Source organism: Lineus longissimus, chromosome 2, assembly GCF_910592395.1.
Source record: "Lineus longissimus chromosome 2, tnLinLong1.2, whole genome shotgun sequence".
NCBI classification, from domain to species: domain Eukaryota; kingdom Metazoa; phylum Nemertea; class Pilidiophora; order Heteronemertea; family Lineidae; genus Lineus; species Lineus longissimus.
In genome coordinates, this window is record NC_088309.1 from 2,689,058 (window position 1) to 2,711,857 (window position 22,800).

General features: G+C 43.2%; 1 protein-coding gene and 1 non-coding gene across 7 annotated transcripts in view; both read right to left on the reverse strand.

Moving 5' to 3' along the window:
• LOC135501243 (helicase domino-like) overlaps window positions 1-22,800 on the reverse strand; it is a 30,830-nt gene that overhangs the window by 2,073 nt on the left and 5,957 nt on the right. For 3 of the 6 annotated variants that reach the window (XM_064793284.1, XM_064793251.1, XM_064793293.1), the window contains 35 exons: window positions 22,387-22,567; window positions 22,014-22,158; window positions 21,458-21,643; window positions 19,821-20,484; window positions 19,237-19,365; window positions 18,743-18,831; window positions 18,009-18,116; window positions 17,546-17,723; window positions 16,898-17,145; window positions 16,532-16,783; window positions 16,011-16,147; window positions 15,530-15,716; window positions 15,098-15,301; window positions 14,228-14,444; window positions 13,774-14,010; window positions 13,087-13,675; window positions 12,697-12,896; window positions 12,250-12,419; window positions 11,828-12,024; window positions 11,217-11,520; window positions 10,749-10,931; window positions 10,439-10,522; window positions 10,040-10,174; window positions 5,771-5,806; window positions 5,258-5,432; window positions 4,661-4,890; window positions 3,968-4,201; window positions 3,573-3,842; window positions 3,232-3,351; window positions 2,607-3,006; window positions 2,162-2,325; window positions 1,771-1,905; window positions 1,360-1,515; window positions 884-1,085; window positions 444-542 (listed from right to left, as the gene is read on the reverse strand). In XM_064793284.1, the coding sequence (XP_064649354.1) occupies window positions 444-542; window positions 884-1,085; window positions 1,360-1,515; window positions 1,771-1,905; window positions 2,162-2,325; window positions 2,607-3,006; window positions 3,232-3,351; window positions 3,573-3,842; window positions 3,968-4,201; window positions 4,661-4,890; window positions 5,258-5,432; window positions 5,771-5,806; window positions 10,040-10,174; window positions 10,439-10,522; window positions 10,749-10,931; window positions 11,217-11,520; window positions 11,828-12,024; window positions 12,250-12,419; window positions 12,697-12,896; window positions 13,087-13,675; window positions 13,774-14,010; window positions 14,228-14,444; window positions 15,098-15,301; window positions 15,530-15,716; window positions 16,011-16,147; window positions 16,532-16,783; window positions 16,898-17,145; window positions 17,546-17,723; window positions 18,009-18,116; window positions 18,743-18,831; window positions 19,237-19,365; window positions 19,821-20,484; window positions 21,458-21,643; window positions 22,014-22,158; window positions 22,387-22,567 (7,245 nt within the window). The remainder of the gene's footprint in view (window positions 1-443; window positions 543-883; window positions 1,086-1,359; window positions 1,516-1,770; window positions 1,906-2,161; window positions 2,326-2,606; window positions 3,007-3,231; window positions 3,352-3,572; window positions 3,843-3,967; window positions 4,202-4,660; window positions 4,891-5,257; window positions 5,433-5,770; window positions 5,807-10,039; window positions 10,175-10,438; window positions 10,523-10,748; window positions 10,932-11,216; window positions 11,521-11,827; window positions 12,025-12,249; window positions 12,420-12,696; window positions 12,897-13,086; window positions 13,676-13,773; window positions 14,011-14,227; window positions 14,445-15,097; window positions 15,302-15,529; window positions 15,717-16,010; window positions 16,148-16,531; window positions 16,784-16,897; window positions 17,146-17,545; window positions 17,724-18,008; window positions 18,117-18,742; window positions 18,832-19,236; window positions 19,366-19,820; window positions 20,485-21,457; window positions 21,644-22,013; window positions 22,159-22,386; window positions 22,568-22,800) is intronic. The other 3 variants (XM_064793261.1, XM_064793278.1, XM_064793270.1) reach the window with 3 other exon arrangements.
• LOC135483985 (small nucleolar RNA SNORA3/SNORA45 family) lies at window positions 18,227-18,360 on the reverse strand. The gene has a single exon (XR_010446404.1). It is a non-coding gene; the product is annotated as a small nucleolar RNA SNORA3/SNORA45 family (small nucleolar RNA).

The window sequence follows — 22,800 nt, forward strand, 5'->3', positions numbered from 1 at the left end:
CCAGTCACACCTCCACCGGATATTGCGGCTATTAAGCTACCAAGATAATACTTAATAGGTCTATTAATAACAGTAAGCACCATTCAAAGGAGCAAATTAAAGTGTGGCACGCGGGAAGTCATTAGGAGAATGAAAGAGCGTGAAAGATCTGGGGCGAACATGGCAATCAACACATATCTAGGAACAGCATCAGCATTATCACGTCATAAATTGTTAATGGAATTAGACTCATTATTGGGCCACTCGTTTCAATTAAAATGACCCCGATATCCACAGTTGTGACCTGCTTTATTGAATTCAACTGGATCGCTCAGAAATGAAAGGTGCCACACACTGCTTTGGTAGATGCGACTTATGGAAGACTTTCACCTGGTTGGTTACTGACTGGTTAGGCCGTGACCCAACAACAGATATGAACACAACCAATTACGAGAACCGCTAACCTGTGACTTTTTGTTGATGTAGTTTCCTCTGTTGTTGTATTTGGTGGAACTGGAGTTGTCGCTGTAGTTGTTGCTGCTGACTAATGGTGGCCGCTTTCACTGCAAACAAAACAGTTTGCATCAACTCAAGATTTGGCAAAAACTAAGCTCTTGGGTTGGCTTTTTACACAAATATTTAAAGAGTTTGCTAACAATGTATTCATTTACATTACTCATCAAAGAAGGGTCGAATACCAGATCAACAGGACACCACCTGCGGGAAACAAAGCAGGTGATTGGAATTCAACCTTCTCTCCAGCAACGAAATCTTGTGAGCATGGCACTGGTCACTGCTGCTGCCACCTGCCATTGACAATAGCAACTGACTGACACCTGTGGTGTGACCAGAAACCATTCTTTGCCACATCCATGAATGTCCCGAAAAATAAACACCGACTCACCTGCCCCTGTTTTCTGCTGCGGCATACTGACACTGATATTGAGTCCTCCAACACTGACAGTGCTCATACTGCTGACTGGAAGTGTCACGCTGGATAAGGTGGTAGGATTGGGCACTGTTTTCACCAGTGTCGCAACCGGTTGAGATGTGGCACCAGACTGGGCAACCTGTTGAACTTGGGCCATGATCTGACCTTGTGTTATCTGGAAAAAAGTTAAGAGCATACAGTCACACAGCAGTTTGAAAGTTCATCACAATAAAGCTGTCGTCCACCACAAAAGGATTAATGCACACTATGATATTTAGCAACTTGGATATAAGTACAGCATCAAACACACTGGCGGTACTTTGAAGGAATCCTGCACACAGAGGCATTTCAGGAAGCCTTATTCATTTTCAACAAAGTTACTATATCTCATTACAACAATAAACTGATCACAGGGTTACCTTATATACAACAAACTACTGTACACATACATTTTTTACCTGTGCCTGCGTGACTTGGAGGCCTGTAGCAGTGGTGACCGTACCAGGCTTGACCTGGGTCTGAAGCTGCTTGTTCTTGTTCAGAAATGCTGCCACTTCACTCTCGGTCATTCTGGGAACTGCTTGCAACCCTGCTGCCTTTTGGGCCTGAAGGAGACAAACGGAGTAGTGGTATGTCAAAAAACCAATGGTAACCTGAGACATTAGTGGGTGGTTGATACAACACATAGATGTACAAACACAGGCCTCAACTGATAGACAGAGCAAGACACAAGGACCGTTTATATTTATCAGAGCAAATGAATACAGATACCCACATTGCTAAGCTGCCCTGGGCATACTTGCAATAACAGGTTTTGTGAAGTCCCAGCCCGAACAAACCAAACTTTTCATCAGTCCTACCTGTAATCTCTGTGAGGCAGTGACGGTACTGGTGGTGACTCCAGTAAGTAGAGGAGTCCCTGCTGCCTTCTGTATGCTGGTCACAGTGCCCTGGGTGACTGCCTGCTGTGCCTGAAGTCTCTTCAACTGCTCAGCCTGCAATGAAATTACAGATTTTACAAGTCACATGTACTAACAAATGAGAAACTTGCCTATTCATTAAAAATAACAGAAAGATATGAGAGCTCTTCAAAACTCATCCTAATCTAGCATATGTCCCTTTCTTTGACAAATTCAATTCATCCCATCATCTGACTCCAAGTCCAATAAGGGGAACACTTGCTCAGAAGGTGCTTGTACCCACATCAGCTGACAGACTTGTTCAGGCAAAACATGAAGCAACAGTACTCACGCTGACACCAGTGACGGCAACACCCTGGAGACGTTGCTGCTGAGCTCTGAGCTGCTGCTGCTGTTGGTGTTTCAAGGCTTGTTGACGGAATAACTGAATCTGAGCTGCTACTGCCGGTGTGAGACTCTTGGCTGTAGCCTGTGTGAGCTGCTGAACGGTGCCAGCTGAAATTGTAATGAAAGGCATGATCAGCACAGGGTACGCAGGTTTCAAAAGGACTTGTTTTTAAAGCTGATTGTGTGACTGAACAACATTTCTAGTCAAATGTAAGAAACAGTGGCAATGAAAAAGCTTCAACAGCAGGGACAACAGCAAGTAGCAGGTACAGAGGCAAAGCCAGACTTGTTTCGAAGGGAGGAGACTGAAATTTTAAAATGACAATAGCGTAAACCCAATTCAATACACATTTTATAACTAGCTGTACAGATAATAGGTATAGACTTACTTCTTTGAGAGACAGTTTTAATAGCGGACGAAGCGACTGTGCTGACAGGCATACGCTGGGCAGCCAACTGTGCAGCTGTCATCGTGGTGGTGATGACAGTGGCAGAAGATGTCTGGAGTGCCGCCCGAGCCTGCAGCTGAGCTTGGTTGGCTGTGATATCCTGTACGGTCATGGCACCAGCCGTCCGCACTCTTACAGTCGGGGTAAGTGTAGCAGACACTGTTGTTCCTGTCTGCCCAACAACAGCCGTCTGACTGATCCTCTTGTTGATGTTAGCAAATGATGTGCCTGGTACACCGCCAGCAGTGTTGACCACAATACTGCTTGCTCCAGTCAGGTTTCTAGCTAGAGATACAGCTGTTACTCCTCCGGTCCCGATTTTGGGTAATGTGCCAGTTTGCTGGAAATGATAACGAAAATAGATCTCATGTGATTGCAACACATTGTTGGATGCACAATAAATCATCGACTTGATTATAAGAGAATGTCGAGAAGTGCTGAACACTGGAATAGCAGGGATACGCACCAAGTGCAATAGTTACTCTGAAGCTACTATTCGATGGATACCACTTACGCATGAACAAATTCTATGCAAAGGATTCTAGGTGTCAGCATTGAGACGTACCATAACAGTTGTTGCAGTGGCAGTGACCACAGGCTGTAACTGCCCCGCTACTGTCGTTACCACTTGTGTTGTCTTCTGTGCAGCTGCTCTCTGGGCTGCCAACTGTTGTTCAGCAGTCGCCTGAAATGGAAAATATTTTCAAGTCTCCTGTGTTCTCTATCTTTTCAAGCTACTTCTGCAGATCTCGTGCTAGTTACTGGCGCAAAGAGCACCTTCTACCAAGGCAAGGACATTCTATCACGTCCACTCGTAACAAAGCAGTTTATCATATAATAAGCACCAAAAATGCTGTGGCGGATAGATTAGAAGGAAGGACTTACTGCAGCAGCCGCCTGGCTTACCTTCTTCTCCTTGGCAATCCTCTCAGCCCGATTAGCTGCCACCTGTATAGGAGTCAGTGGCGTATCATAGATCACCCCACTTTCAGCCAGCACTGCAGCATGTTTGGGGTTTTTCTGAGTGGGACTAACTAAAGTCGGGCGTAATGTTGGTACACGTTTGGCTGCTATTGACTTGGCCGCATCAAAACGCATGGTGTGGAGTGTGGTGATGGAACCGTTGTTGTCTTGATGGAAAAGCTGGCTTGTTCTCATCGGACGATTGTTCTTGGTCTGAAACAGCAAATGTCATACAGATTTTTTCAAATGCTTTACAGCAGCACTCAATAAATAAACAGGGTTAAAAATATGGATTGAATCTATCCCAGAAAAACACCATCAATGGCAAATCGACTTACCAGCACTTTGTACAGACCCTTGGACTTCTTCTGTTTGCGAGGGTTGATATCATAGAGTATTTTTCCTTCCTCACGAGGAACCACGATGCCCTCGTAACGATTCTTGCATTGTTTGGCCGACCTGTAGATTCGACTGGCTGCATTAACAACATCAGCAACGAGATCCCAGTTAGGAATGTGAGCTGGTGACACCACCGTCAGATTGAGAGGAAGTTCTAGCAAAGTCTGCACAGCCTGCAAACAGGAGAATCATATGATTATATCGAATACATAAACAGACAAAGTGAGCCTTTGGTTGATTGAATCTTGGAGCTTATGCATGACCCTTGTCAGATACTATACTAGCGATTGACACAATATCATCAGCCAAGACTTCACATCCAGAAGTATCATCATTCAAGGGTTGAAGATTCAAGTTGTCTCACCATCATGATTGAAGTAGAGGTGAAATTCTTGTCTTGAAAAATTAAGGGGGTTTGCAGCAAATAGTTCTCAATTTCAACTTCGTCTCAGTGCTTTGCTTGGCCTCAATTCCATTGCAACATGTTCATAATGCCATCTGTCAGGGGAGGCGGTTCCAATGACGAGAAATAACCCGGTCTTTTTACAGATTCAACCAATTCTCAGATGACCCCTTCATAGCTAAAAGATTAAATGAAATAGCACTCAAGTTATAACAAATCCCACCCCTACCTGTAATAGAGCCCAGTCCTCATGAATAAGCCACTCTGGCTGATCCTGCGATGTATCTGTGATAGGTTTATTCAAGATTGGCAGTGATTTCAATGGTTTGTGGATCAATCCTTGTCGTACTTTCTGTAGCTTGGCTTCTCGTCTCATCTTGAGTAACGCTGCTGTTGGACGATCAAACAATGACCGTGGCACACGTGGTTGTTCTTCTTTGCGAACTTTATGTTTCCGCGCTGAAAGATGCGGAAGTCTGAGGTGAGACTTTTCACAGGAATTTCAGAAGATGCCTTTATTGACAAGAGCTTTATCGATGGAAGATGGTGGATTGGAAACGAAGGGACATATTTACCATAAGAGTTGGAACCTCATGGTCAGATACTATACTAGCGATTGATGAAAATCATCAGGAGACTTCACATACAGATGTATCATCATCCCATGGTCAGGTACCAAGTCCAAAAAGGTTGGAAGACTCAGGTCGGGTAGTGAAGGGGTAGTGCTGGCCCCATAGCTGCACGAGAAGGATTTTCCCATCGGTGTAGACAAACTATTCCATTCGGACAAACAATAATAAGATATACTCAGAAATCATAGGCCTACCTTTATGGCACTTACCAATGGCAGTGGGATCGAGCCGAATCTTCTTGTTTTCCTTCTTGACGTAGATCGCTGGAAGTTGCGACTCGGGCATGGCTGTCGTTTCAAACAAGAAGCCAATGCTGTGGTCGATGTACATATCATTATCGTCTTGTGGTGGAGTGGGAGGTGCCCACATCTGGAAACAAATATCGAGAATGAAGACCACAGTGAGGGCAACATCAACAGTATCAGCTGCATTTATAGGACTCGTCCTTTCTATACCAAATTGCTTTATACAGACAGGACAATCTCTAGCATCGCAATGTCAAATTTACGTATTAACCGAACACTGTCCAATGTATACCTTTTGGAAAGCACCAATAGTGGTATGCACGCTGGGAAAGAAGATGACATATCCATGATCTCCTCGTCATTTAGAAATGATATTGCATCATTCCCTACATTGAAAGTGTTTTGTATTTGATGACAAGGAGTGTGCTCATGAATATGGCACGATCAAACGAGACTACTTACTGGCATGTGTTCTCCCGTGTTGTCGGAGATGAAGTACTGAAATAGAAATCTTCACTTTATCAGGGGGTAAAGACTTTATATACCAACAATATTGAAACTTCACATTGTCGGCCAAAAGTGGTTCCTACCTCACTCCTTATAGGCAGGCTTTTATCAATCATCAAGGTATGCTGCCAAGTAACAACCCAACCCAACAGGTTACAAGGCCATATTGGTTCAAAGGGGCTGCATTTCCTTTTGAGATGGGTTCAATCGCCAACAAATCCACTCCCAATGGTCATGTCCTCCCCAGTGCATCACTAGCATGGAGAACAGTCATTAGGACCTTATGACAGACAAGCTGAAGCTGCCATGTAACAAGGCGCCGCCATTGGTAAGGACTCTTTCTGAACTGGATTTTCTCTCATGTGCACCTGGTTTGGGGGCCACACAACGTGGCAGACAGTCAAACTGACAGGACCCCTCATCAGCTATGTACCATAGAGAGACAGAGCTAATCTCTTCCCCAAAGAAATATATGGTTGGGAAGTCACCGTGCCACGGTTGTGACCGGAATTTCAGTATGCGATTGCACTTGAAAACAAGGCAAGTGTGTGGCAATCTCATCCACCCTATCGGGAGGACAGGCATTTCCTTGAGGTTGTGATACACTAACAATGGTATTGACAATCTTTAGAGTAGCTGGGTCGGCGACTTCTATTTCTGGTACAAGTCTTCTCCGTTTCAATAAGCAAGGGAATGATTATGATACACACTCGTTGAATGGCCCACAGTCATGTCAGGGACATTTCCACTGCAGCGGATTCCTCATGTCCTAAGGTCAAGGCATGCTCTCAATGTCTTGGTGTCTAGAATGCACAATAAGGCAAGGCAGCAAGATACAAGGTTGGTGCCGAGAAGTCACAGCAAGTTCAACAGTGACCAAAATGGCAAACACTTTTGACTCGTCACCTCATCAATCTACCCAGAAGGCAATTGATGGGCAAGTTGAAAATCTTTTTTCAGATTTTGAAAATACAGCAATTCTCATATTTTGATATGATGAAACAAGCTGGTTTCGAATGAGAAGTTCTCAAATTTTCAACACACAAAATACATATTTTTATTGTTTTTGTTTACTGCAGCTTGCCCAGTGCAATGGCACCAAGACTTGAGAAGTGACACCAGGCCCTTGGATCATGCTTTAGACTGCCACTCAGCACGGCATTCGAGTACCAAGACAAAGAGACACAAGGCTTGATCTATCACAGAGTATATCCTTCTTTTATTCATTAATCCATTAGGCTGGCTACCATCATCAAATATCGAGTTACACACGAACATGTCATCTGAAGTCCAGCAAACAATATTGTTGCAAACTTGAATTAGTATCAAAACTACCTTACAATACATGGGATCATGGATATTTTGACACCTTCATATTCAAAGTCTGAATTGATTATTTTGTTGATTCGTACAATAGAAGTTTCCTAGTCAATATTGTTTGCCAGACTTCACCCCTTCAAAAAGCATGTGTCTAATTACCAAACAAATATACATTCAATTTAGATGAAATGCGACAAATACAACTGATCAGTGCAAATGTATCACAATGAAGAGCTAGATCAAACAAACGGTGCTGGAAATGAAAATGAAATTGGAAGTTCTATCAAGAACACTCAGTACAAAGACCTGCTAACCCTTTCTCAGCTAAAAAAAGATTGATTTGTCTTTGGCTTCACCTTTTGAAAATCCTTTTAAACTGCAGCACCAATACTTCCACATAATTTCATGTTCATCTTTATTGAATTATCAAGTACTTCCAAATTCCTTCAATCATAGCCATAGGCTCAGCAGGCCATAGTACATGCAACAAAAGTGGCCAAGAAATGTTTGACATGATCAATAAATTTTAGTCAAAAATATATATATTTTAGAGCTTCAGAAATATTTTCTAATCTGTAGCACATTATTTGCTTATATTTTAATATGAAGTGAAGAATTCAGTGCTTTGTATTGACAGGGCTTGTATGAACAAATTGATGTCCTTAATTCAAACATGCATCAATGTTTCTTCATGAGACTCAAGAATCCACAGAATACACTTTGAGCATCCATGCCCCCAAATCGGAACTGCATAACAAACATCATATTAGTTGATAAACCCAGATGAAGCTTTCGATTCAGTTGTGCCCCTCCAAAGTGTGACAACAAATGCCAATTGGTTATCAGTAAAGATATCTCGACTCGCACTGTTGACACGATTCATCCTAACAAGTTTGCTTTTTTTACACCCCTAGCCCACTTCAGCAGGATCCGTTTGGCCAAATGAAACCCGCAATACACATGATACACTTTCCTCTCCACAGCCAAATCACAGTTCTGAGATCTGAACGGAATGTGCCATGATTAGAAACCCTACAGGATGATGCATAGAAAAAGAAAGCTACAAAAGAGGCAAGTTGGAAGCTGGGAAATGTGGAGAAGTAAATACAGGAACATTGACTCAAGGCACAGGCCTGGGGATAAAATTCATTGCAATCTCGCCTCATGCACTCGAACACATTTTTGACAACTGGCTGCAGGCCTAAAGTTCAAGATTGTATTATGTTATTGTTAGGCATGCACCCTGTTTACAGAAGACCTTGTTCTGTACGAAAATGACCCAGGCATTTGATGGATGATAGCAAAATTCTCCAATAAAAGTATTTCATTTAACAACAACTTTTTTGCCCTCCAAGTTATCCCAAACAAAACCTTCAGCCACAAATATTTAAAATGCTTTATAATAAGGCAGGGGTTGGCATATGCCTGGACCATCTACGCAGATATTTGAGATCATGCATCTTAATCTTAATGGCTCCGTCTCAATAACAAAGTAACAGCGCCTCTGTAAACATCATAATATGTTTGACACAAAATACATTTCGGTATGGAATTTTGATTGTTCAGGTAGATGAACACCATAGAGGCATCTCACAGTGGAATGTAATACATTCGAACTAAATAGAAAGCACAGTACTCATACAAATGCAACCTAATATACACACAGCACACAAATCTCACCCTAAAAGTCTTATTAGTATAAAAATAAAGCCTAGAGCCAAGTCATGGTCATCCAGCATCCCTGAGCTCAGAGTCAGGCACATTCTGGTCTTTTTGAATGATGAGAAAGCGCTGAGCAGGAGCTGTGGTGGTCGTCGCAACAGAGTTTATAACAGGTTGACTATTTAAGGTGACAGTGTTCATGGTACGTTGCTGTAAGGTGGGCATGCCTGAGGCAAGCAGTGTACGACCTGGCACACCTCCCATAATGAAACTACCAACTGGTACACCCCCTACACCTCCAGTTAGTAACACAGGTACTGTGCCACTGGCACTTTGAGCAAGAACGATCTTACCAGTAGGAATCAGACCATCATTTGGCCTCCTGTTATTCACAACTAGATTCTGATTCTGAACAACTTTTGGGACTGTTGTAACCTGCTGGACAGCGGACTGGGTATTCAACACAAACCTCTGGCCAGGCAAAGGTGAACTGGTGCTCGAGGCACCAGTTCGAACAATTGAGTTAGAACGAGGTTGAGTCAGAGTGAAGACACTGGTCTGACCAGGAGTACTAGAGGAAGAGGGTGCCATAACAAATGTTGTCCCTGGGGGTAACGAGGTTCTAATTTGAGGTAGAGTTTGAACCTGAGCACTACCAGGGTTCCTCACAACATTGGTACCCAGAACACTACAGAGGGGGTTAGCGCCTAAGACATTCGTAGTCACCATGCTACCTATATGTTGTTGCAGCTGGGCTTGTGCACATGTTTGAGGTAGTTGAAGTCTTGGGGCACTATTGGCAGCTTTCTGTGCACCAGAGACGACCAATGGGATGTTGGTCGATACATTCAGGGGGCGCTGGAGACGCACAGGAGCTTTTTGAGTAACCACAACAGGAGCTCCCGTGGAAGGCCTAACTGGGAAACTAACTTTCAGTCCTTTGGAATTGAAACCAGACGGTGCTGTTCTAACAGCAGGAGGGGCAGAGGGTGTTGTCCTTACAGCAACAGCAGGAGTGGTCCTGACAACTGGGTTGGGTTTTGTTACTGTGTATACTGGCTTACTAGGTGTTGCAGTTTTCCTGACCACAGTGACTGGAGAAGGTGGGGGTGTTGCCTTTAGCCGTGTACGCGTCACCTTCTGAACTTGAGGTGAAGGTGTCCGGGACACTGCACTGGCTGACTTGACTTTGGATATAGCAACATTATTTCGTTTAGGAGTTGCTTTACTTTTTTTCTTCACCTGGTTATAAGCATCGTCCCTGGTGTAGGTGAAGAGCATTTCATCCTCCTCTATCGCAGCTCGGCGTTCCTCTTCTTCCTTGAGTGCCTTCAGGCGACCAAGTTCCCAGTCCTTCTTAGCATTCTCAACTTCCTCCTACAAATATACAACAACTCATGAAGAGTCACTCAGTTTAGACCCGACTGGTCCGAGGGACCATTTCCAGAAGCTCTGAAATCTGTCATAGCAAACTGCAGATTTAATCCACGAATGTAATTCTTACATATCTCTTTTGCCTCATTTGTTCAATAACACCCGTACACAGTACAAATTCAAATCTTGCTCCATGTTTTTGATAAATGAATTTCAACATGTATTCACTCACTCAAGTCTAACGCTAAATACAAGACATCAGTTTACCTCTGCTTCCTGTAACTCTTCATTTGTGTAGGGGGCAAGCTGGTCCTCGATGTAGAGCAGGGCGTATCTTTCAATTGGTGAAAGCTGGAAACAAAGAAACAAACATGTTTAGTTTCAGCAAAACTGTCAACAGTCTATGACAGTCTAACATTATTCTGACTGGAACTGGCAAGGAGAATTCTTGCCACCTCTCAAGCTGATTGGAAATCAAGTTTTACTTCTGCTCAGAGGAATTTATTAAAGGATGTGCTCTTTGATTAGTTTGGACATTTAGTCATGTTCAATGTTCAATCCAAGTCGATATGCCTACCTCTTTCTGAAGCTGAGCAAGCTCCATCTCAACCTTGGACACCTCCTCTTCCTCCTGCCTTCTCTCCGCCTCCTTCTCATCCCATGGAATGGTCTCATCAAACTCCGCCAGCTCTGCCTTCTCTTCTGCCTTCGCTGTCTTAGCAGCTTGGACATCAGTTTCATCTTCCGCAGCACACAAAGCCTACAGAAAGAACATCAGTCTCATTACTATTTTCACATATCAAGTTCTCGAATCCCAAGCTTAATTCAACATGTGGCATTGATGAACAGAAATACCAAATCTGCTATCAACCTTGCATACATGACTAAGTGATAAATGGACAGAAAAAGAGACACTTTTTGACTAATTGTGATGATAGAACTGCAATATTACTCTGGACAAACTACCATCATGCGACCGCTTCAAGCAAGTTTTTAATGTCAGGTTGGCCGATACCAAAAGCTGTCGAGGACACCACTGACTTACCTGTTCCAAGTCGAGGTCTGACACAGCCTCCTTGGCCTTGCGTTCCTTCTCCTCCTCAGCTTTCTTCTTCTCTCGTTCCTCGCGTTCTCTCCGACCCTTATCGCGATCTCGTCGCTTCTCCTTTTCATTCTTCTCCTTCACGAATGTCTCCAAACCAGACGGCTCTTCGAATATATCACTGATCGTATTCTGGCGGAAGAATGCAGTGGTGAAGTTGCCACCTTCGATAGCAACATCTCCGAGTAATCTCTTTTGGTTGGCTTTCTTTAGGATGTTTTCTTCTATTGTGCGCTCACTAATTAACCTTGAAATAAAACAGAAAACGCTTTTGAACATTGAAATGAAATTGACACAATCGTTCAGCGATCTTATTTCAAAACCAGCCATGGCAGAATACCCAGCTCTACCAAGATCATTTGAAGAGTGTCCCCTTGCCATTGCCCATGTACTAACAGTCCAGTTCATACAGAGGGTTATCAAGGATGTTAATTTTAGGCCAGTTCTTGTACAATCATAGCATAGAGGCTATGTTGCTTAGGTCACATGGCCTAAGGAAGTTGTCAAAATAGCCCTCCACCATCCTCATTAGATAAGAACGCATCCATCCTTACCTGTAGATATGTACGTCCCTCGTCTGTCCTATCCTGTGACATCTGTCCTGCGCCTGAGCATCCATCGTCGGGTTCCAGTCGCTGTCGTAGAAGATCACGGTATCTGCACCAGTCAGATTGATACCCAGACCACCAGATCGTGTCGACAAGATGAAGCAGAAGATCCTCTTGTCTGCATTGAATCGCTCCATCAGAAGCTAGAAAGAGGACATGGCCAGAATTACCACAAGGTATAAACAAAGCAAGTTTAACTACAAATTTTCTGTAAAGATTTCTTGACTTCTTTATTTTGCCCATTAGACCCAAGGATGTTGTATTTAATCAATGGTAATGACATCCTCACACGATCCGGCTCGCTTCCATCTAAATCAGTGACAGAGTGCAGGCCAATATCTCTGGTGAAATCTTAACATCGAACCTACCTGTCTCTGTTCCACCTTCGTGGTACCATCAAGGCGCAGATACCGATGGCCATGATAGTTCAAGAAGCACTCAAGAACATCTAGCATACGGGTCATCTGAGTGAAGATCAATGCCTTGTGACCTCCAGTCTTGAGTTGCCGTAACAATACATCCATTGTCTGCAGTTTACCTGAAGTGAGTATGAACCAGATAAGTAGGGTGACAAAGCCGGTTGCCTGAGTCAAAATGATTCCAGCCCCTTGCATCCCATGTCAACAATCAGAGACCAGCTCCCTATTGTAAATACTAAAATTCATCTTCGATATCAGCTGAAGTGAAGTCGACTTCAGAAAGTAGAATGTGCCCAAAATCCAATGTCAAGATCAGCAACTCGAATGCCTGCAGCTCATCTATGTGGTCAACCTGTCTTGACATTACAAATAATGCCACCATCTAGAGAGACTTACCACAATCATATTGTATCAACCGCAGCTCCGGGAACTGTACGCTCATCTTGCTTTTTATCTTGTGTAAACATCTGGAGGCAGGAGTTAGGGTCATTTCCAACTCTCTTTCAAGCACTTTGTGTTGTCGGAATGATGGAGGAGGATGTGACGCGTGAATTGTGATTCTTGGGGCTGTCACAGGCGGGATGACAAATGCATACCTGTAGAAAGAGGACATTTTTTAAGGATATTCACTTTGTAAAGCAACGCGATTCCAAGATATTAAAGTAAATTTCACCAGCTAACACCAAGCCTGTTGACTCAGCCAAGTCACCAATCCTAACGTCGAGGTCTAGATCAACCCACTGAAGACATCAATCTTCTCGGCACGGACAATGAACCGTATCTTACCTATCTGTGATATCCTGCAGCCTCTCGAGATATGTGGTTGGATTCTGCACAATGTTGGTCAAGGCTTTGGTTCCTCTCCAGAATTGATGATCCGAATGATACACGTTATAACAATGCACATAACCTAAACCTTTCCAACGATTACAATGCACTTTCGTCTCCGACATGTCGTTTAAAACGTTCACAGCATGACACAAGTCATAGCCATACACAGGTCGCACTTCTGTTTGTCTTTTGTTCATTTTCGCCATGAATTCTAAAACTTCCCGACGTTTATGAAGCTGTTTGTCCATGAGCTCCTCCATATAGAATGGAGATTTCATTTTTTTCTCTCGAAGTTTTTCAGCCGCTGATTTTTTCGGCTTATCACTACCGGCAAATGTCTTTGAAAACAAACTATTTGAAATAGCTGTGGTCCCTCTGTTGGACGAGTCCGACGACATAGGCGAGACCCTCACCACTGGTTTTGAAGAGGATATAAGACTACTGGATGTTGGCAACTGGACTGCTGGAATAGGCCGTGTTTGTGTGACTAAGCTGCTAGCTGTTGTGACTGTGGTGGCTAGAGGTGGCAAACCATTCACCACTGCTGGAAAAGCAAGGAGAACCATTTATATTTTCAACCGAAAAATGGGTGATCTTTCCAAAGAGTTTCTTGTTTTTTAATAAAGACCATTTGATACCTACGTGTAGATGATACTATAGTTGCCGCTTCACTGAGTGTCGTCCCTGCTGTCATATTAGCGACTGTTTGTAATGGCGCAGCCTGATTGGCCATCTGACCCATTGATGTCTGAAGAATTTGTATGAAGCCAGCCGGAAGCTGCGATAACTGCCCTGAAGGAATCATGAGCCTGGTTCCCTGCTGTGTGTGGTGGATTTGCACGGTAATCGGTTGGGAGGTGGGCGGAGCACTTGTCATGGCTGCAACAGAAGTTGGGACAGTGTGAGCAATATAGCAAAAGCACAAATTGCCAAACAATAAACCAAGTGCTTCTTACCAAATGACTTAGAAGGCCAATAGAGGTGTATGTCTCAAAACCATCACTTATAACTGAGCTATCTCGTCTTTTCGTTGCTCGAAGTTTAAATGAATAGCAGCAGACAATACGGACAATACAGACAGTCAAACCTGGCTCACCTGTTTTTGGGCCAACGTATCCAGGCAGTTGTTCAGGCTGTGTGGTATTGATGGAGGATGGAACCACAACAGTTGTTGTACTGAATGTGGTTGGTGTGGGCGTAGACAACAGCTGGGAGACGGTGCTAGGAGCTGGTGACCGGACAAGAGGAGACTGCACCACTGGTGAGCTGGAGCGCTGCTGGACTGGTTTGAAAGGTGAAGATGAACGCCCAGTCTGAAAAAAAAAACAATTTCAATGTTTATTTGTTGTCGAGTTGCGGTTGCAGGTATTTCAATGTATTGCATATCAAATAACTGTTGCAATGAACATGAGGGAGAACTAACGAATCATCAACCCAGCCAAGCTCTTTGCGTCTCTCTATGCACCGTATGTCGCTGCCCACCTCGGGAGACAGGTGGCCAGTCGGCTTAATTAGTGCAATATGAGGCCCAAGATAGATTACATGGTTAGTCAAGGTCCCAAGCAAGTGGAATGGAACCAGCAGATTAGGTTGGCGAGGACACTGTCACAAATGACACATAGGTCTGACATGCTGTCATCCCCACATAGTATCACATGCTATTCTCTGTGCACCGTATGTCGCTGCCCACCTCGGGAGACAGGTGGCCAGTCGGCTTAATTAGTGCAATATGAGGCCTAAGATAGATTACATGGTTTGTCAAGGTCCCAAGCAAGTGGAATCGAACCAGCAGATTAGGTTGGCGAGGACACTGTCACAAATGACACATAGGTCTGACATGCTGTCATCCCCACATAGTATCACATGCTATTCTCTGTGCACCGTATGTCGCTGCCCACCTCGGGAGACAGGTGGCCAGTCGGCTTAATTAGTGCAGATAACTTGGAAAATAAACCAGGGGACTTACCATCACGCTCGGTGAAGAGCTCCGAGAATACAAGAAGGATTTGAGAGGTATTGGTTTTGGTCGTGGAGGTGGATCTGGTTGATCGTCTATTTCAACAATCAATGGTTTCTGAGCTTGAAGCTTCTTGATTCTGTGGGCAGCAAACGCTGGTAGACTCACTTCCAAATCAGCGAGGCTGGGGTACAAGGAGAAGAAATCCACTTTCTGAAAATGAAAGTGGAGTTTATAGACATTTACACAGAACATAAACACTTCAATCTGCAATAACTTCATAGCTTACACAGTACTGCAATGAACATGAGGAGTCGTCTCTTTCTATATACCGTAATGTCTCTGTCAACCTTTAGAGACAGGACCAATGATTCTGCCCAGCAGTCAGTTGGCTTAAATAGTGCAATCCTTCCAAAATACAGTTACAAAATAGTTGTTTACCTTCAAGGGCTCATACTCCAATGCCTTTAGCACCAGTGAAGCAGTAGTATAAGTGATCCCCTCCATTTGGAATGGCGAGACAGTTGGTCGAGGGTCAAACAAGTTTGGATGGTTGCACACCTTTCTCAACTGCATCAACACGTTGATGACGCTCATGAAGTGACCAGTGGCTAAAGTCTCCTTGGTTCTGAAGATAAGAGATGGTGGTTAACTGAGCCAACCAAGGTAAATGCAAGACAGGCACAAAGCACACTTAGCAAAGCATTGTATCTGAAAATAGCCTGAGGAAGACAAACAACGGTTGACAAGCCAGGCTTCAATTCAGAGTTGCTGTGGGAGTCCAATAGCACAAATATGCCATGGGATCGGCACAGCGATAACCCAGGACTCGCAAGTGGAGAGACGACTTGTAGCTTAATGACATTCCAGGACAGTTTCTGTCGTGCAAAAGGGGGTGATGACTTGAGACTGAACGACTTACTTGGTTTGGGACATGAAATCGTCATAAAGGAACCGTTGCCTTTTCGACAGGCGACACATGACGACATGCTCGTATTTCTTGGGCATCTGTTTCTCCACATCAACTTTTAACCTTCTCAGCAGGAAGGGACGAAGAACCTGGAGATGAAAACATGAAAATAGAAGTGAGAAGGTGTAAATACCAGAATTACTGCACGTCATCTGAATGATACAGGAAAAACTGTTTCCAAACCAAAGAACAGACTACACTTCATCATAATGTGTCTGGCTCTAGTCTTGAAGCATACCTCCTCCTTGATATCAAACACTAGTGTTCGCCACAGCCACAAGAAAATATCAACACATGATACAACCTGGTTGTAAGCCCTGGCTTTATTCATATTTGAGGCACTTGATCTGTGGCTACAATCTGAATGTAGATACAGTGATTTTAGCCTCAAGTTCCAAACAGATTCCTATTGCTTTATCATGAGACTTTTAACATTTAATCATTGCTACAATCTTGAGGAGAATGTTGCATACCTTATGTAACCTCCTAATGATACTCTCATTGTACTCCTGGCTGCCTTCCACCATTCCAGACAGCGGGTTCGAGAACCACTCCTTGAAATCTCGATGGGATTGGAACACATGCGGCATGAGAAAATGCATCAACGACCACAACTCCATCAGATGATTCTGTAAAGGGGTACCAGTCAGCAGGAGACGGCGTTGACTTGAGAAGTTCAGGAGGGTTTGCCATCGTTGCGATTTGAAGTTCTTGATATTTTGAGCCTGTCAAGGGAAGCAAAGCTATGTAAATACACACAAGACAAACTTAATACATGAAATCGGAACACAATTTGTACTGGCCCTCTTGTCTTTAGATTAAGTTGCTGCAGTACATACCTCATCAAGTACTAAGTACTTCCACTTCTTTCGTCTGAAGGCCTGGTGGTCCTGTATCACTAGTTTATACGAGGTTATACACACATGGAAGGCATTGGTTTTGGTCCAGCCGGTCCTTTTTGCCTTCCTCTCCTTCTGGCTACCATAGTAAGTTAGAATCTTGAAGGCAGGACACCACTTTTTGAACTCCATCTCCCAATTTAACATCACACTTGTTGGGACAACTATGAGGTGAGGACCCCACACACCTGAAAACAGTTGCAATTTGTTTAGTTCTCTTATCTGTAGTTCTTAAATCGCATGAATCGTGAAATACTCAGTATTCTTAGCTGTTTAATGTTCATTGTTTCTAAACTCGGTGTCAGATTACCCAATCAGTAAATAGATAGCCTGAGCATAAGTTCAGAGTTGCTGTCCGAGCCATTTAGCACCAATATGCCACGGGAAGAGGCACAGCGGTGACTCTAGACTCGCATTCATGAATACAAATATTTGTTAATATAGCAAGTATTTGAGCATTTGTTTATCAAGTTTTAGGCTGAATGGTCTGGAGTTGTTGTTGAGGGAGCAGAGAAGTTGAGAAATAATGGTGAATAATTGGTGGCTAAGTTTGAAAAGTAACGTCACTTTTTTCAGAGAACTTCTTACCTTTTTCACAGGCGAGATGAGCAAGAAGAGCGATAGTCTGGATAGTTTTCCCCAAACCCATTTCATCGGCAAGGATTCCGTTGAGTCGTCGTTCGTACATAGTCGCTAGCCAATCTAAACCAACGTGCTGGTACTCTCGCAACGTGTGTTTCAACAGGAATGGAACTTTTGTTTGCACCTGGAATGGAAGGGGTAAATGGATTAGAATTTGAGAGAATCCCAGAGATGGAGAAAACAAGATGCAACTTCTTCAAAGTCAAAAAGTCAGACAACAACCCAATACACAAGTCGAAGAGATGGCTTCAAAGCCGTGACCTGCTCATGATCCAGAGCTTCGACTGATGACACAATTCTGATAGCCACTTCCGCACACCAAATGTTCTCCCAGTTGCTTCTAGTTGACACTTGTTGCAGAGTTGTAGCGACTGGTCTTTTTAGAACTGGTCACATAGCTATGCCTCACCTTAGTGGTTTCTAATGTATACCCTGTTGGTTGTAAACTCTCAGCAGTGGCGGCAAGATCAGTCATTTCTGAAGATGGCCCCTCATCATCATCTCCTTTCTTGGACATCTGAAATACAAAAGGTGTGTTTATGAAATAAACTGTAAGTTGGAATGGTTATGAATTTTATAGAAAAAGCTGTGAAAACCTGAAAGCAATCAAATTATCATGAGATCAAGAAATGTCTCTAAACTCGGTGTCAGATTACCCAATCAGTAAATAGATAGCCTGAGCATAAGTTCAGAGTTGCTGTCCGAGCCATTTAGCACCAATATGCCACGGGAATAGGCACAACGGTGACTCTAGACTCGCCATTAGCAACAGGAACGACTTCCTGGTGAAATTTTATACCAAGGGAACAGATCAAATTACTTTAAAACCCAATATGAATGTATCCATCGACAGGCCCATAAGCAATGCATGATCTCACAAATGGGTTTTAAAATGGATGTTTTATATCCCCTTTTTATTGAAATACTACCAAAGAAACTTATAATTCTTGGTAGTAGCGTTGTAAAGGGGGTTACCACGGGTTAGGCAGTGGTGACTGTTCGTCTTAGACAAGCCATCAGCAGCAGAAGACTTCTTTGAGTACAAAGTTTGACTGACAGGAACTTTCTTTCTGTAATTAAAGCCGGATTCGATTCCCCAAGAGTATGCACTCTTGCAGGCTATCAACACAAAACAGGACATACCTTCTTTGTTTCTCCTTCAATAGTATCAAATAAACTTTCCATTCCAACATCGGCATCTTCTGGTTCATCTTCTTCCTCTTCTTCAGATTCTGAAACAGAAACATAAGACATGGTCACACAGAAGCAATGCTAACAATCTCAGGCAATATAACTGTCAAAGTAAATATGACTGTATCCATCGACAGAACCATGAGCAAGTCTTATTTCTCACACATGGGTTTTAAAATGGATCATTTATATACCCTTTTATTGAAATACTACCAACGAAACTGATCATCCATGGTCGTAGCGTTGAAAAGGGGTCATATGGGTGCAAGATAGTTATGCAACGAAACTCAGCAACAATATAACAGTGCATCCAAGTATGACATTTCTTCTTCGTTTTGGAGTAGATCTTAGGAGTCTTAAGTCTCACTACTATCAATGGAAAGCCCCAGTTTTTGCATTACCACTCGACTTATTGAAACTATGAAGTGGCCAACTGCTACACATACCATCAGATTCTTCATCCCCGTCGTCAATGTCGGTCTCATCGTCACTGTCACTCGGCGTCTCCGGAAATTCAAAATCGCTATCGTAAGCACCAGAATACTTTTTGTACAGTTCATCCACTGACATCGCACCTGGAATATTAAACACAAAACGTTTCAATGCAGCAAAGAGAATTCAGATACTTGGAATCACTTTCAACATGTTATTTTCCTTTGTCAGCAGTGTACCAGAGAAATATTCCGAGGAAAATAACAAAACATATCAATAGGAGGGTACAATTGCTGTTGATCTTGCACCAATATTGAAACCATACTCAGCACAAGAAGCCAGCAGGCATGGTGCAAAGGTGCTTGTTAATGACAAGTTTGTCAGCTCACTCTGGGCAAAGCGGACATATTTCTGTGTTAGCTGCATACCCGAGCATGATGAATACAAGACACATCAAAGAAGGAGTACACTTAGCAGTTGATCTTACACCAATATTGAAACCATACTCGGCACAAAGCTGGCAGGCATGGTGCAAAGGTGCTTGGGAATACCTCAATCAATGGAATGCAAGAACGACTATCATGAGCCTATTACGTACATTCTGCCTGAAGATCCTGCAGCTCTTTGTTATGTGATTGTGGTGTCTCATGTTTTTCTTGTTCATCCAACGTCTCTTCGTTATCATCAGAATCTTCCTCGGCTGAAAATTCTGCGTCAGATTTATCCTTGTCCACATCCATGTCTTCATCATCACTAGATTTGATACTGGCGGGTCTCTTCAACACTTCAGCGGGCAACGACTTCAGCAAGTCCTCTATTGGCACATTCATGTCCTGTTGTAATTCCTCGAGCTCAGTTCGAGTATCTGCCTCACTCATTTCCTTTTCTTCCTTCTCGATGGTTTCCTCATCATCGGACTCACTATGTTCAGGTTCAAACTCGTCATCCTCAGCTGCAGAAACGCCAGGACTAGATATAACCGATGACGCCACACTGCCAGTAAAGTTCTCCGTTAACCAAGACGAATACTTCTCGGTTTGGTCCACGATGAAACTTAGATGAAGGTCCATGGCCTTCTTCCTTCGCTCTTCTAGGCGAGACTGCTGTTTATACTGAACAACCTTTTCAATATTACTCCAGAACTCTTCCACCATTTTCGACATTGTTTTTGCAATTCTTTTCGTTTTATTTGCTTCCTCTTTCTCAGCACGTAGCTCTTTCTGTTGTTTCTCTTGGTGGTAACGATTGATCATTCGAGCAATCTGTAAAGATCAAAGAAAACGTCTCGTTGTGAATGATATTGAAAGTGTAGCAATCTTTCACCACGTTCAACAATGGATTGAAACAAGTGAAGATTTGCATTATTCCTGCCTATTTATCCGTTGATAAAACCATTTGAGCCAATCTGATACTGGAGAAATGGCAGGATTCACAGGACATCTGACATCTTGGTCCATCTGTATCAATGCCATCTTTGAGTATTGCTAAATGTGATCTCTGGTGTCAAAACAACCAAGTCAGTGACCACCCTGGGACATACAAAGTGAACGATAATTTAATCTGATGTCGCAGTCTGTCATACATCCAGACATCGACTGAATGGACAAGACCAAAGATGGACAATGAAAATCATCCACCTTCGATAACCTATGACAAGTTGCATTACTGTAGCCCATTTATTAGTCGGCAAAGAACATGTTGGCGAGTTCAGCACCGGTGGAGAAATGGCATGTTTTAAATAACCTCAAAAACAGGATAGATTTGGAAGTTAGGTGTAAAGATTAAGTGTAGCAGCTTTATCAACCGTCCACCCCTCAACAGAGTGAACTTTAAGACCAAGGACAGACAACCGAAATCATCCAACCTTGAACTTGTAGACATGATGCATTACTCTGGCCCATTTATTAGTCGATGGAGAACATTTTGGCGAGTTCAGCACCGGTGGAGAAATGGCATATTTATGAGTAGTATAACCAACTTTTCTAGTTTTATTGTAGCAGCTGATCACACATCCATACCTCAGCGGAATGAATAGGAGCAAAGGAGGACAATCGAAATCATCCAACTCTGAACTCAGTGACAAGTAGCATTACTCTAGCCCATTTATTAGTTGATGAAGAACATTTTGGCGAGTTCAGCACCAGTGGAGAAATGGCATCGTGTCCCTACCCAAGACCATCACAAAATGCTTGAAAATATTTCCCAATTTGCTCTATCTTTGCAATGGATACCCACCTTCCTACAACCAGCTTTTTTCCACTTCCTCTCCTGAGCAAAGTCAGCAGCTAGCCACTGCATCTCTTCCAGCAGGTAATCCCAATGAGCTTTGTTTCGGGCAGGTTCCTGGACCTTTGGTAATCTCCGCGTCGACCACAGGCCCTCCTTTCTCAATTCAGCTATCCTCTGCATTACCTGGGCTTCCTGCAACGGGACATGAAAACCACTGATTCTGTGGCCAACTCACGAAAGAGATCAAATGCAGATCAGATGCGAGACATATATGTAACATGGATCATTGCCACAAGAAGCACTTTATCAACCTCAAATGGAAGCAACCATGTAGTTTATCTAGCCATCATTTAATTAGAAGCAGGAACAGTTCTTGCGCCTAGAATGAGAGATGGCAATGGAGAAGAGGAGAAGGTGCATTGACTTTTCAAAAGTCACACACAGCTAAAACTTCCCCTGGGGGAATGTGCAATCTGATAATTCAAGTATTGGTTTGCGTTTTATACATTAAAATCTAAATTGAAGTGCATACATTGTACACCTCGTTTCGGTAGTTTCATACCTGCTTAGCCCTCTCCACAATAGCCTCCTGGGATCCGATGGCACTGTCATAGACCGCCGATATGGAATGTTGTCTTGTACTGTGCAGTCGCTGCGAGTTTGGAGATAATGGAGACTTTGGTGAACTCTTCGGATGGGAAGGAGTACTGAAAGAAAGAGACAATACATAAAGAAATCAAAACGTTTTACACCAACACGAGTCTAAGTCAAAGGGAGCATTTCAAATGCAGGTAGACGAGCATGGAGTCTCTTTAAATTGAACAATTCTCTATATTTCACGAACTGCAATGAATTAACTTCCTGAGATGCACCTGAGTAGTAGTGTTCTGTTATGTTAGCATTTCTACAGTATGAGGATACCACACTTGACTCACCCGTGAGGAGTATTTAGTAACCGAGCTGGTGTAGTCAAACTTTCTGTCAAGGACTTTCCAATGGCCGTCTGTTCAATGGGCATGGACTGTGATGGAGTCTTCAGTGTCTGCTGGGGTGTGGAGGACATGAAAGACGACGAGGCTGACGGTGTGGTTGGAGATGATATGATAGGTATACCACCTGAAATGGAACATGCACTTGACTCACACGCCTCGGGTCAGGTTAAATGATGAACAAAGTATTATGGAAAAGCATGCAAATTTTGAATTTTTCCCCTTTCTAATTCATAAGAGACTATTTGCTATTCGAGGATTAGTCACAACAACAATAGAAAACTAGAAATATTAACACCCACAATTCAGTAATTTTGGCCCAGTCCTCGCGCAGTTGTTGTTCACTCACAGAGATTAGCT